Source organism: Haliotis cracherodii, unplaced genomic scaffold, assembly GCF_022045235.1.
Source record: "Haliotis cracherodii isolate W230 unplaced genomic scaffold, xgHalCrac1.p SCAF_1, whole genome shotgun sequence".
Classification (NCBI taxonomy): Eukaryota; Metazoa; Mollusca; class Gastropoda; order Lepetellida; family Haliotidae; genus Haliotis; species Haliotis cracherodii.
Genome location: NW_027266264.1, coordinates 426,654 through 439,655, shown reverse-complemented (window position 1 = coordinate 439,655; position 13,002 = coordinate 426,654). Strand labels below are relative to the sequence as shown.

The following is a 13,002-nucleotide window of genomic DNA, read 5'->3' as shown; positions in this document are numbered from 1 at the left end:
TTCGGCGTGACGGGCGAAAGCTTTAACCACTATGCTACCCGACCGCCCCACTTGATACGACATGCCCCGGAGAACATAAAGAGTTATACACCCATACTATCGACACGGGGCCTCAGGTAGCCTTGCTCCAAGGCTGTACTGAATGATAAGTCCCTGGGTGTATATTCTATCTTTGTAATAGGCAAATCAAGATCGCCAGTCTCATGTTCTTATTATTTATATAATCTAGAAAATATGATTATAACTAGAAATAATGATTTAAGCTAATAATTATTGCCTTAGAGACTTGTGGAAATCTGGGCCTCACCTTCGTCACTTAACACCATTCGGTAATTTTCCATGAAAGGACTTCATAGCCCATTCGATACATCTTTATAACAATCACATTTAATAGTGATGGCAAACACCTTAACACACGAGTTGTGACGGTACTTTGGAATTTACAAAGTTTGATTGGTAAATACGGAGCCTCATACAGAAGATTTAAGCTATACCATCAGTGAAATATTTCTGTGTGACCGAGACTTGCTGATTTCTTCCAATTGAAACGAGTATAATATTTAAGGCCAGCTGTGTTACTATGGTAACAGTTTACTGACTCTCAACAGTTATGTTAACCTCTATATGGCGTCTGAGAGAATGACTAAGGATGCAGCCTTCGTTAACCTAAGCCATGACCAACACATTGATATCATGACGCCATAGAACAACAAACTTATACGCCGCTGAAATATGTCAATACTTCTTCATCTCTTGTTGAAATACAAAATCAACAATTATTCGTTTTATGAATATTAAAATACGACAGAAATGTTGTAATATTTCTTCAGCGAACGAGCCTTCATCCTCACACATCTCTTTGTGATTCCAAAAGGGGGCACGGGTGGCCCAATCGTCTAAGGCGCCGCGATTCGCTGGTCAGAGTTGCGTCCCTTGGGCACGCCAGAAACCTATGATTGTGGGTTTGAATCCTGGCTCGCCCCGATTATGTTTCTAGGTTTGTCAGCACCATACCCGTGCTCGTGGGTTTCACCGATGTGGTAAACGTCTGAGACCTGCATCACTTCGGGTTTTCCTCCCACATTAAGCTGACACGCCGCGATATAACTGGAATAGTGTTAAAAGCAGCGTTAAACCCAACTCACTCACTGCGATTCCAGTAGGCATTGCGTTGGTAGCGCACCCGTCCAAAGAGTTACCTCCCTTTGACCATAAATCTCTTTGTATTTCCAGTATATCGTTTGACGAATATGCCGGAGGAGTTGTTGCCGTGTCACGTGACGTGTATCAACATGTAAATGGCCACTCAAATCTATACTTCGGTTGGGGAGGAGAAGATGATGACTTGCTATATAGGTAATACGGTAATACGGGACAGCCAAGATGCAGTCTGTTATATAGGTAATACGGTAATACGGGACAGCCAAGATGCAGTCTGTTATATAGGTAATACGGTAATACGGGACAGCCAAGATGCAGTCTGTTATAAAGGTAATACGGTAATACGGGACAGCCAAGATGCAGTCTGTTATATAGGTAATAGGGCGGTCGGGTAACCTAATTAAATCGTTCGCTCGTCGCGCCGAAGACCCGGGTTCAATTCCCGACATGGGTACGATGCGTGGAGCCCATTTCTTGTGTCCCCCGCCGTGATATTGCTGGAATATTGCTAAAAGCGGCGTAAAGCCGTACTCACTCACTAAATAGGTAATACGTAATATCAAGACACGCGACAGCCATGATACAGTCTGTTATATATGTAATATGTTGTGTCAAGTCACGTGAGAGCCATGATACAGTTTGTTATATATGTACTACGGTAATATCAAGACACGTGACAGCCATGATACAGTTTGTTATATATGTACTACGGTAATGTCAAGACAGGTGACAGCCATGATACAGTTTGTTATATATCTAATATGTTGTGTCAAGACACGTGACAGCCATGATACAGTTTGTTATATATGTACTACGGTAATGTCAAGACAGGTGACAGCCATGATACAGTTTGTTATAAATGTAATATGTTGTGTCAAGTCACGTGAGAGCCATGATACAGTTTTTTATATATGTACTACGGTAATGTCAAGACAGGTGACAGCCATGATACAGTTTGTTATAAATGTAATATGTTGTGTCAAGTCACGTGAGAGCCATGATACAGTCTGTTATATATGTACTACGGTAATGTCAACAGCCATGATACAGTTTGTTATATATGTAATATGTTGTGTCAAGTCACGTGACAGCCATGATACAGTCTGTTATATATGTAATACGGTAATATCAAGACACGTGACAGCCATGATACAGTATGTTATATATGGAATACGGTAATGTCAAGACACGTGACAGTCATGATACAGCCTGTTATATATGTACTACGGTAATGTCAAGACACGTGACAGCCATGATACAGTCTGTTATATATGTAATACATTATGTCAAGACACGTGACAGCCATGATACAGTCTGTTATATATGTAATACGGTAATGTCAAGACAGGTGACAGCCATGATACAGTCTATTATATATGTAATACGGTAATGTCAAGACACGTGACAGTCATGATACAGCCTGTTATATAGGTAATACGTAATGTCAAGACACGTGAAAGCCATGATACAGTCTGTTATATAGGTAATACGTAATGTCAAGCCACGTGAAAGCCATGATACAGTATGTTATATAAATATTATGTAATGTCAAGACATATGACCTCCATTACACAGTCTGTTATATAGGTAATACGGTAATGTCAAGACACGTGACAGCCATGTTACAGTATGTTATATGAATATTATGTAATGTCAAGACATATGACCTCCATTATACCGTCTGTTATATAGGTAATATGTGATGTCAAGACACGTGACAGCCATGATACAGTCTGTTATATAACTGATTCATTATGTCAAGACACGTGACAGCCATGATACAGTCTGTTATGTATTTAATGCGTAATGTGAAGACGCGTGACAGTCATGATACAGTATGTTATATAAATATTATGTAATGTCAAGACATATGACCTCCATTATACGGTAATGTAAGTTCCAGGTTAACAATGGTGGGGTAAGAAATTTCATTTTCAAAAGTTGCCTGAAATGTCACCAAAAAATAGTCAGACACACTACAAGTTCATTTTCGACACAGTTGCCTTCAATAGCGTGTATGACCTCCATCTGCCCCAATGCACGTGCTGTGATACGCCGCCTCATAGATGACGTCAGTCTTCTGATGACGTGGACTGGAATCCGTTGCCACTCGTCTCTCAGGGCCTGCTGCAATTCTTGCTGCTGATGGCTGATGGCTCTAATCTGTCTGTCAAGGAGGTCCCACAGATATTCAATAGGATTCTTATCGGGTGAGTGGGCAGGCCAGGGCAGAACGTCAACGTTCTGCTGGTTTAGAAAGTTCAGAAAGTCTTGCAGTATGGGGCCTGTCATTGTCGTGTTGAAACAATGTCCCCTGCTGTTGGTTTTGTAAGAACGGAAGCACAACTGGCTGCAACACTTGGTCTGTGTACTGCACATTGTTCAGGTTTCCCTGTATAATCACAAAATCAGTCTTCTGATCTCCACAAATACCGCCCCACACCATAACACCTCCCCCGCCAAATGGATGGACCTCTCGAATACACGCCGGAGCCAAACGTTCCCCCCTGCATCGATAAACTCGTTCTCTGACATCATTTCGAAACAAGTTGAACCGACTTTCATCAGTAAACAGCACTCGACGCCAATTTCTCACTTGCCAGCGTCGAACCTGCCTCGCCCATCGCAGTCTCAGGCGTCGATGTTGAGTAGTCAGTACCATTCCTCGAAAAGGACGATACGCTCGGATTCCAGCAGCACGAAGTCGTCGTAGTACTGTACGTTGGCTAATATGAAGTCCCAACGCTGTTGCTGCCGTCGCCGTCGCCGTTACGAATCTGTTTCGCAGGTGAATGAGCCGTATCTGACCGTCTTCCAGTGGTGTTGTCACTCGGGGTCGTCCGGTTCTAGGCCTGTCCTGTGTCCTCCCTGTCTGCCTGTACCGTTGAATCAGCCTGGCTACTATCAATTGTGTACAACCAAACCTGGCAATTTGGACCTGTGATGCCTCCATGTCGGTCATACAGATGGCTCTATCTTCTTCTGTGACAGTCGTGGCATTTCTTTTGTGTACTTTCATCACGTGTGGTTATACCCTGCAGACGGACACATTTATACAGCTAACATGCACGTGCAGTTTATGCCATAGGCGGGAAACCTGTTTCACTATTTTTAAGTCACCGCACGAGCGCCGTCATAGGTGGCGCGTTCGGGTGAGGTGTTTTTGGGGCAGCCATATTCCCAATACCCATTTTCCACTAGTTATCGCTGTTTTTAGGAAAATTACAAATTGCCAACCTATTCTTTCTTTTGCCGCTTAGTTAAGGTAATATGTAATGTCAAGACATGTGACAGCCATGGTACAGTCTGTAATATAGGTAATACAGTAATGTCAGCATATGTATGGACACATTGAACATCACATATTCTTTATTTGGATTAGACGTGTTATTGATAGGTTTTGTTACAATGTGGCATAATCATTGCACTATTACTTTCCACTATTACCGTGGCTCCATGTCTGTACTATTGTTGTGTTATCGCCCCTGTCCTTTCAGTGAATGGTTGTATTGTGTTTCCTGTAGTCATAGTTATTTTGTCCTTTTGTCCACCAATCTGGGACAGGTTACAGTGGAAGCACCACCCTATGTCCCGCTACCCTCCTGCGATTGGACGATACATCGCTTTGAAGCACGCCGACGATAAAGGCAACCCAGTGAGCGACATACGGTAGGTATATCCATCATACTGTCAGCAATATCATAGCTACATCACAGCGGCCTGTAGTCAGCAATATCATAGCTACATCACAGCGGCCTGTAGTCAGCAATATCATAGTTACATCACAGCGGCCTGTAGTCAGCAATATCATAGCTACATCACAGCGGCCTGTAGTCAGCAATATCATAGCTACATCATGACGGCCTGTAGTCAGCAATATCCTCTCTGCCCTGAATAGCACTACTATGACTGCATGCCTACTATATTGGTGTACTGTTAAGTCCTGCCTATGACTAAATCCCGACGATAGTGGTGTATTGATTCGCCCTGCCTATGACTGAATCCCGACTTTAAAATTGTGTATTGTTTAGCCCTGCCTATGACGGAATCCAGACTACTGGTGTATTGTTCAGCCCAGCCTACGACTGACTCCTGGTTATATTGATGTGTTGTTGAACCCTGCCTATGACTGAATCCCGACTATATTGATGTATTGTTTAGCCCTGCCTATGACTGAATCCCGACTATATTAATGCATTATTTAGCCCTGACTATGACTGAATACCGACTACTGGTGTATTGTTTTGCCCTGCCTATAACTAAATCCCGACTGTATTGATGTATCGTTCAGCCTTCCCTATGATTGAATCCCGCCTATATTTGTGTATTTTTTAAACCCTGCCTATGACTGAATTCCGACTATACTGATGTATTGTTTGACCCTGCCTATAACTGAATCCCAAATATATTGGTGTATTGTTTAGCCCTGCCTATGACTAAATCTCGTCTGTATTGGTGTATTGTTTAGACTGTCTCCGTGTACAGTCATGGACCCTCTATACTGACGTTAAGTCAGTACGGATGTTGTTAGGAATGTCTCCGTGTACAGTCATGGACCCTCTATACTGACGTTAAGTCAGTACGGATGTTGTTAGGACTGTCTCCGTGTACAGTCATGGACCCTCTATACTGACGTTAAGTCAGTACGGATGTTGTTAGGACTGTCTCCGTGTACAGTCATGGACCCTCTATACTAACGTTAAGTCAGTACGGATGTTGTTAGGACTGTCTCCGTGTACAGTCACGGCCTTTCTATACTAACGTTTAGTCAGTACGGATGTTGTTAGGATTTTCTCCGTGTACAGTCATGGACCCTCTATACTAACGTTCAGTCAGTACGGATGTTGTTAGGACTGTCTCCGCGTACAGTCATGGACCCTCTATACTAACGTTCAGTCAGTACGGATGTTGTAAGGGATTGTCTCCGCGTACAGTCATGGACCCTCTATACTAACGTTCAGTCAGTACGGATGTTGTTAGGACTGTCTCCGTGTACAGTCACGGCCTTTCTATACCAACGTTCAGTCAGTACGGATGTTGTTAGGACTGTCTCCGCGTACAGTCATGGACCCTCTATACTAACGTTCAGTCAGTACGGATGTTGTTAGGACTATCTCTGTGTACAGTCATGGACCCTCTATACTAACGTTCAGTCAGTACGGATGTTGTTAGGACTGTCTCCGTGTACAGTCATGGACCCTCTATACTAACGTTCAGTCAGTACGGATGTTGTTAGGACTGTCTCCGTGTACAGTCACGGCCTTTCTATACCAACGTTCAGTCAGTACGGATGTTGTTAGGACTGTCTCCGTGTACAGTCACGGCCTTTCTATACTAACGTTCAGTCAGTACGGATGTTGTTAGGACTGTCTCCGTGTACAGTCACGGACTTCTATACTAACGTTCAGTCAGTACGGATGTTGTTAGGATTGTCTCCGTGTACAGTCATGGACCCTCTATACTAACGTTCAGTCAGTACGGATGTTGTTAGGACTGTCTCCGTGTACAGTTATGGACCCTCTATACTAACGTTCAGTCAGTACGGATGTTGTTAGGACTGTCTCCGTGTACAGTCACGGCCCTTCTATACTAACGTTCAGTCAGTACGGATGTTGTTAGGACTGTCTCCGTGTACAGTCATGGACCCTCTATACTAACGTTCAGTCAGTACGGATGTTGTTAGGTCTGTCTCCGTGTACAGTCACGGCCTTTCTATACTAACGTTCAGTCAGTACGGATGTTGTTAGGACTGTCTCCGTGTACAGTCATGGACCCTCTATACTAACGTTCAGTCAGTACGGATGTTGTTAGGTCTGTCTCCGTGTACAGTCATGGACCCTCTATACTAACGTTCAGTCAGTACGGATGTTGTTAGGACTGTCTCCGTGTACAGTCATGGACCCTCTATACTAACGTTCAGTCAGTACGGATGTTGTTAGGACTGTCTCCGTGTACAGTCATGGACCCTCTATACTAACGTTCAGTCAGTACGGATGTTCTTTCGACTGTCTCAGGCAACAAGGAAACAACAACAAATCAAACGTTTTCTCTTTGATGCAAATTGCGTGGCTTGCAGGTACTACAAGTAAAGCAGGTCATGCTTACCCTGGTATCATCACCGATTTTCTCTGTTTTGCCTTTTACGCTTAATGGAATCTGTATCGGCAGGTAATAGAGATGATTATTCTCTGACATTGACGTCATATATCAGCATCACCTTCAAGTGATCTTCATCTCATACAGGCTCGCGCTACTCGAGACGGCGGAAAAACGCATGGCAGAGGATGGGCTGACGTCACTGAAATACAAGATTATTCACCGGGAATATAAACCATTCTATACCTGGATTCAAGTGGATATAGATATGAAATATTATAGGTACGTTCAGTAATACACTTATATTGTAAGATATGAGAGTGATTATGTTCGTCGGCTTGATATATCCACATCAATTACAAAATCCGTCAGTGTTTCGCTGTAGCAATTACTGTTAATGGTGATATCTGAGAACTATTTTTCCTGTTTCAGTTCAATGGTATCCAAGTGGCAACAGAAGCAACACTGACGATCAGGAAGAAGCTTATGTACATATAGAGACTCTCTGTTCATATATGTTGCGATAACTCCAGCCGTGGACGCCAGCTCGGATACCACAAATGAGCACTCCTGACACCAGTCACTTGGCATTGGAACTCTTCCATCTATGAACTGAAATATTCTCATACTCAGCACTTGAATTCCATCAATGATCTGTATACTATTAACAGACACCATATGGTAGCTGTATATACCAGTGCATTCGGAACAGAGAACTCTAAGTGCATTGGGAAAGATGGATTCTCAAGTGACTGTACATCATGCTAGAGTACCGGGGCACGTGGGTGCTGGACAACAGACGAGCTGCCATCAGCCAGATGACCACCACGGAGGCCGCCTTTGTCATTAACTCAACGGATATGTCAGACTTCTGAGATGAACTCCACAAACGCGGCGATCAGACAAGACTGACGTCACCTTGTAGGAAAACTGTTAACTTATTGTTCTACTTGTGTAGCTGGACTGCGTCCGACGAGCACAGACCACAGACGCTACTGTGTTCATCGATGGCCAATATTTATTTTCAGACAGCGTGAATGTGAACAAAACAACCTGAAACAATCGGGCCTACGATATAACACATATAAAACAATATCCACGTATTATAAACACAGATAGACACATGTAATAAGATAAGAGACAGGGCGTAACGTTGTTGAGAATGCACTGGTTAATAACGGTACATCAATGACATGTAAACGACATGTAAACCTACCAGGTGTGTGGGCCTGGGTTGATATCACACCTGGGGACGATACCGCGCTGGGTTTCTGCATAGTAGTGCAAAGCTCGTCAGCAGAGGAAATAACATTACTTATATACAGTACACGCAGACATGCCAATAACAATAAATATTTCCACATATATACATGAATACATGTAGCTGAACATGCTAGAGCAATACTATAAAATGCCACAAGCATTCCTGCTTTCATTCATTCATTTATGATAACTTTTCATTCATTCATGTATGCTTTCATTCATTCACTCATTCATTCATTCATTCATTCATTCATTAATGCTTACCATCAATCATTCTTTTAAGCTTACCTACATTCATTCATCAGATACATGCTTGCTCAGACTTACCTCCTATGTCACAAATAAACTCAACTGTTACTTCTAAAAATACAAATATTACATTTTAGTTCAACCTTATACATATTTCAATAAATTTAGGATACTTATTTGGTTGTTTAAATCAATAATAATCACGAATCCACATTCCGTCTATTCATGTCTAAAAACATATATCCAAATACAAACAATATCTACAATTAGCAAATACTATTTAATGAATAAAATCCTCAATCCAATAATAAACTACTCACCTTGGAATTTGACCAAATGTTCCCCAAAACGCTGCTTGTGAACAACAGGTGAGAAAATCGTGAATATATATATAGTTATCCTTTGCAAGTAGTATAGGTAATGGGGGTTCTACAGCAACTCCACTGGAGCCAGATTTATACCCCAATACCTATACTACAGGGGTACTTTTTATGCAAAAACCACGAAGCGATTCAAAGGCATGGCTCGTTTTAAAAGAAATATAAATATTAATTAATAATGGATAAAATTTACTATAGCCTATGAGGATATTGGCAAGGTATAGGAGCAATACCAAAATTAGCCACCGCGGCTAAGATATCTAAAGATGTAGCCAAGGATTGGTTAAAGAAACAAGAGATATGGCAAATATATTTACCAGCCCCGCGTTATACACCAAGAAAGAAGTTTGATATTTTTACAAGGAATGAAGTTCATCAGGCTGACCTCTTGTTTATCCCCCATGATAGGAGAGGCGTAAAACATATAAATACGCTTTAACCGTAGTAGATGTGGCTATAGACAGTACAATGAGGCTGAGCCATTAACCGCGAAAGATTCGACGGAAGTAGCTAATGCACTGAGCCGCATATATAAACGTGGCGTAAGATGTTTCATGTTGATCCTTGTTGCGAGTTTATGGGATCAGTAACTAAACTATTAACATTGTCCCAATCAGGCGTGGTGAAAAAGAGACCAAACGAAGCCAAGCTATTGTTGATAGATTTAACCAAACATTAGCCGAACGTTTGTTTGGATATCAGTATGGGATCGAAATGAAATCGGAACAATTAAGATCAACCGAATGGGTGACACGATTATCAGCTGTTGTATCAGCTCTGAATAATGAACTAACGAGATAAATAGGGAAGAAACCATCCGATGGGATTCAAATGAAATCTGTGACTTCCTAATCTTCAGCCCAGAGGAGAGGCAAAGAACAAAAACTTATAGAGTAAACGTAAGATATTTATATCAGCCCGGTGAACTCGAAGGAGGTCAACATCGTGCAACCGATCTGATTTGTTCCCTTAAGATATATACCATTAGTCGGTTGGTTATGAAAGAAGGAGAGCCTATTCTGTATTATCGTAAAGATGGACTGGCCCGGGAATTTGTTCCAGAAGAGTTGCTCATAGTTCCCAACGGTACAGTATTACCACCAACACCATAAGCATAGGTAGTTACACCGTCCTTATCAATCCACCTCTGATGATGTCTTGTTCATTCTTAATCCATATATATATATATCCTGTGACTGACACTTCTTAAAGCGTTCATCTCGTGTTTGAATGTTCTACCATTGAATAATGCTTCATTATACTGTTCGTGTTTGATATGTTTTCTTAATAGAATACATCTTAGGTCTTAATCCGACATACTCCACAATAGGAGTCCCAGCACATTCATCCTTCATCTTACCTAACACCTTTTTATTTACCGCGCTGTGCAGTGGATCATCTTTTGGGTAATCGCTCGTGTTGTACATATCGATTTTTTCTGCCATGTCTTTATACACATCCTTGGTTTGTATTTCCATCAACAAAGAATCAATATCGGTATATAACACCTCAAATTTATCGCCGTATTGCTTCTTACGAGTAAGTTCGTTGTAATAAAAGTCATACATTAAGTGTTTTGACAAGTCAAGAATACCCATACCATCGTACACCGGGAAGTTGAATTTTATATTATCGAATATCTTGCTTCTGTTAAAAGCCGGACTGGCTATAAGTTTCTTAAGTCTTTCTTCCTCATTAGATCTGACCAATTTAACATCAACATGCTTCCTTAGATTTTCCATAGTTTTGCGGTGTTATTCATGAGCTTAAATAGGTTCTTTTCGAAATCGCTGGTAGCCATCTTTCTTAAATCTGTGTTCAGCCTTATATAGGGCTCCATCCAAGGTCTTTCATCAAACTTAAGAAGTCTGTGTATTTTCTTTATTTTCATGCCTTGCCATAGATATAACTGGAGATTTCTGAAGTGGACAATATATTTTGTCTTATCCATCAAATTTGGCGCGAGTTTTTCTACGTTTGCTAACCTAGTATTGTCCATCTAAGGAGTGTTGATATTCCGACATCCAATATCGATTAACCATTAATCTTTCGGGAGCTAGCGGATACCTTTTATGGTCTTTGTGTAACTCTGCTGGATATTCTAAGTCAACTTCTAGTATGTAGCTTTTATCGGAATCTGTGGGATATCATTCACATCGATATGTTTTACCCACTCCAAACCACCCGTGGGTAAAGGTTGACTCATAGCCCATTAGTACAAATTGTTGGCGTTGAGATATAATATGTGCATATCAGGTTTACTCGAATCATATCCTTCCACTGATTTATTATTAGCCTTAAAATACCTTTTCGCCATCATTGATATACCACTTCTTTATCCTTTGTCAACAAACAAGTGCATATCATAATGAGTAAGTTTAATTCTACACCAGTGTTCTTCAACAATGCATCCCACGATAGTCAGGGACTGGAATAGTACCATGCCGGTGTCACGAAATATATTCGCCCCCAGAATAAAATCTCCCCCCCGGCGAATTTATACCGGTACAGTTCCGCCCCTCTCGAAATAAACTCTCCCCCACCCTACGAAATAAAATCTCCCCCCAGAATATTTCCATCCCCGGTCGTTTTATAAATACTTGCCTTGCAGTTCAATAGTTGATGTTATTTTGGGTTAGGTAATGTTGTAATCTATTTTTAGCCATTGATTCCATTACTTTGCATAAGTTTGAAGTTAGGGATATTGGTCTATATGAGTTAGCTTGATTAGCTGGTTTATTAGGTTTAGGTATTGGTATGACTAGGGCCTGTTTCCAGGGAGTAGGAACCTGTTCGTTTAGGTAGATGAGATTGTATTGTTTGAGTAGTGCCTGGGGTAGTTTTAGCGGGAGATTTTTAATTATTTGGTAAGAAGTTAGGTCAAATCCTGGGGCTGTGCCCTTTTTCCTGTTTTGGATTACGTAGAGGAGCTCCTCCATTGTGAAGGGTTGGTTTATTTCTAGATTGTTATTGTTTGGTTCTTTTGTGGGTTTGATTTTTGTTTTAAGTTTATCTTGGAATTTTTGGCTGAAGTTGGTGTTACTGCTAACGGCTAAAAAGTGGTTGGCGAGATTATTTGCTTTTTGGGCGGGGTTGGTTGAGTTGTTAATGTTTTTTATGTCGTTTTAAGCCTCTAATGGCGTGGATTTTACACCAGACCGTTTTGGCATCTGTACGGTTATTTATACCTTCGCAGAATTTTTTCCAGTCTCTACTTTTGGCTAGTTGGACTAGTGAGAAACATTCTCATCAAAGAAAACACACAGTCAAGTCTGTAGATTCCCGTCGTCTAGCTACAAATCCTGTGATGTATTAAAGGTTGAAGAATTTTGAAATGAACTGTCCGAAAGTTTATATCTAAAATTTTGGAATTGGATACAGTGATAAAGTCTTATATCAATATGTAGACTCATAAATATTGGTTTTATGTTTTAACGGAGATATGATGTTTTCTTATGAAATATCGCGTATTAGTGTAATTTTCATGCTTGACCCTTTCATTGTACCGTTCTAAACCATGTGAATGTGGTAATATCAGTCAATCGGGTGGGAAAACAGCCCAATCCTCGCTCTATAAAGGGGTATGTCAATCATTTTGCAAGTTTAAATGACCCCTGATACTGAATTATTATCATTTTCATATCGTAGCCTGTATTAAGGAATATATTTTAGATCTAAAATCAGAGTATAACGGACAGCCTGAGCTGTAGGCGCGCGTGGATATATTGACAGTTTTTACGTAGTTAGTGTTGAAACCAAATGTTTGCGAGGATTAATAAGATTTCTGAATTCTGTTACAACAGTAACCGTACATGTATTTGTTACATTAAGTCATTTCATTTAAATTTGTTTG

At 41.0% G+C, this 13,002-nt stretch overlaps 1 protein-coding gene across 1 annotated transcript in view; it reads left to right on the top strand.

Moving 5' to 3' along the window:
* LOC139458529 (beta-1,4-galactosyltransferase 4-like) overlaps window positions 1–8,967 on the top strand; it is a 72,342-nt gene extending 63,375 nt beyond the window's left edge. The window contains exons 5-8 of the mRNA XM_071239966.1: window positions 1,234–1,356; window positions 4,726–4,830; window positions 7,405–7,539; window positions 7,690–8,967. Coding sequence (XP_071096067.1) covers window positions 1,234–1,356; window positions 4,726–4,830; window positions 7,405–7,539; window positions 7,690–7,726 — 400 coding nt within the window. The 3' untranslated portion in view covers window positions 7,727–8,967. The remainder of the gene's footprint in view (window positions 1–1,233; window positions 1,357–4,725; window positions 4,831–7,404; window positions 7,540–7,689) is intronic.
* The last annotated feature ends 4,035 nt before the right edge of the window (window positions 8,968–13,002 follow it).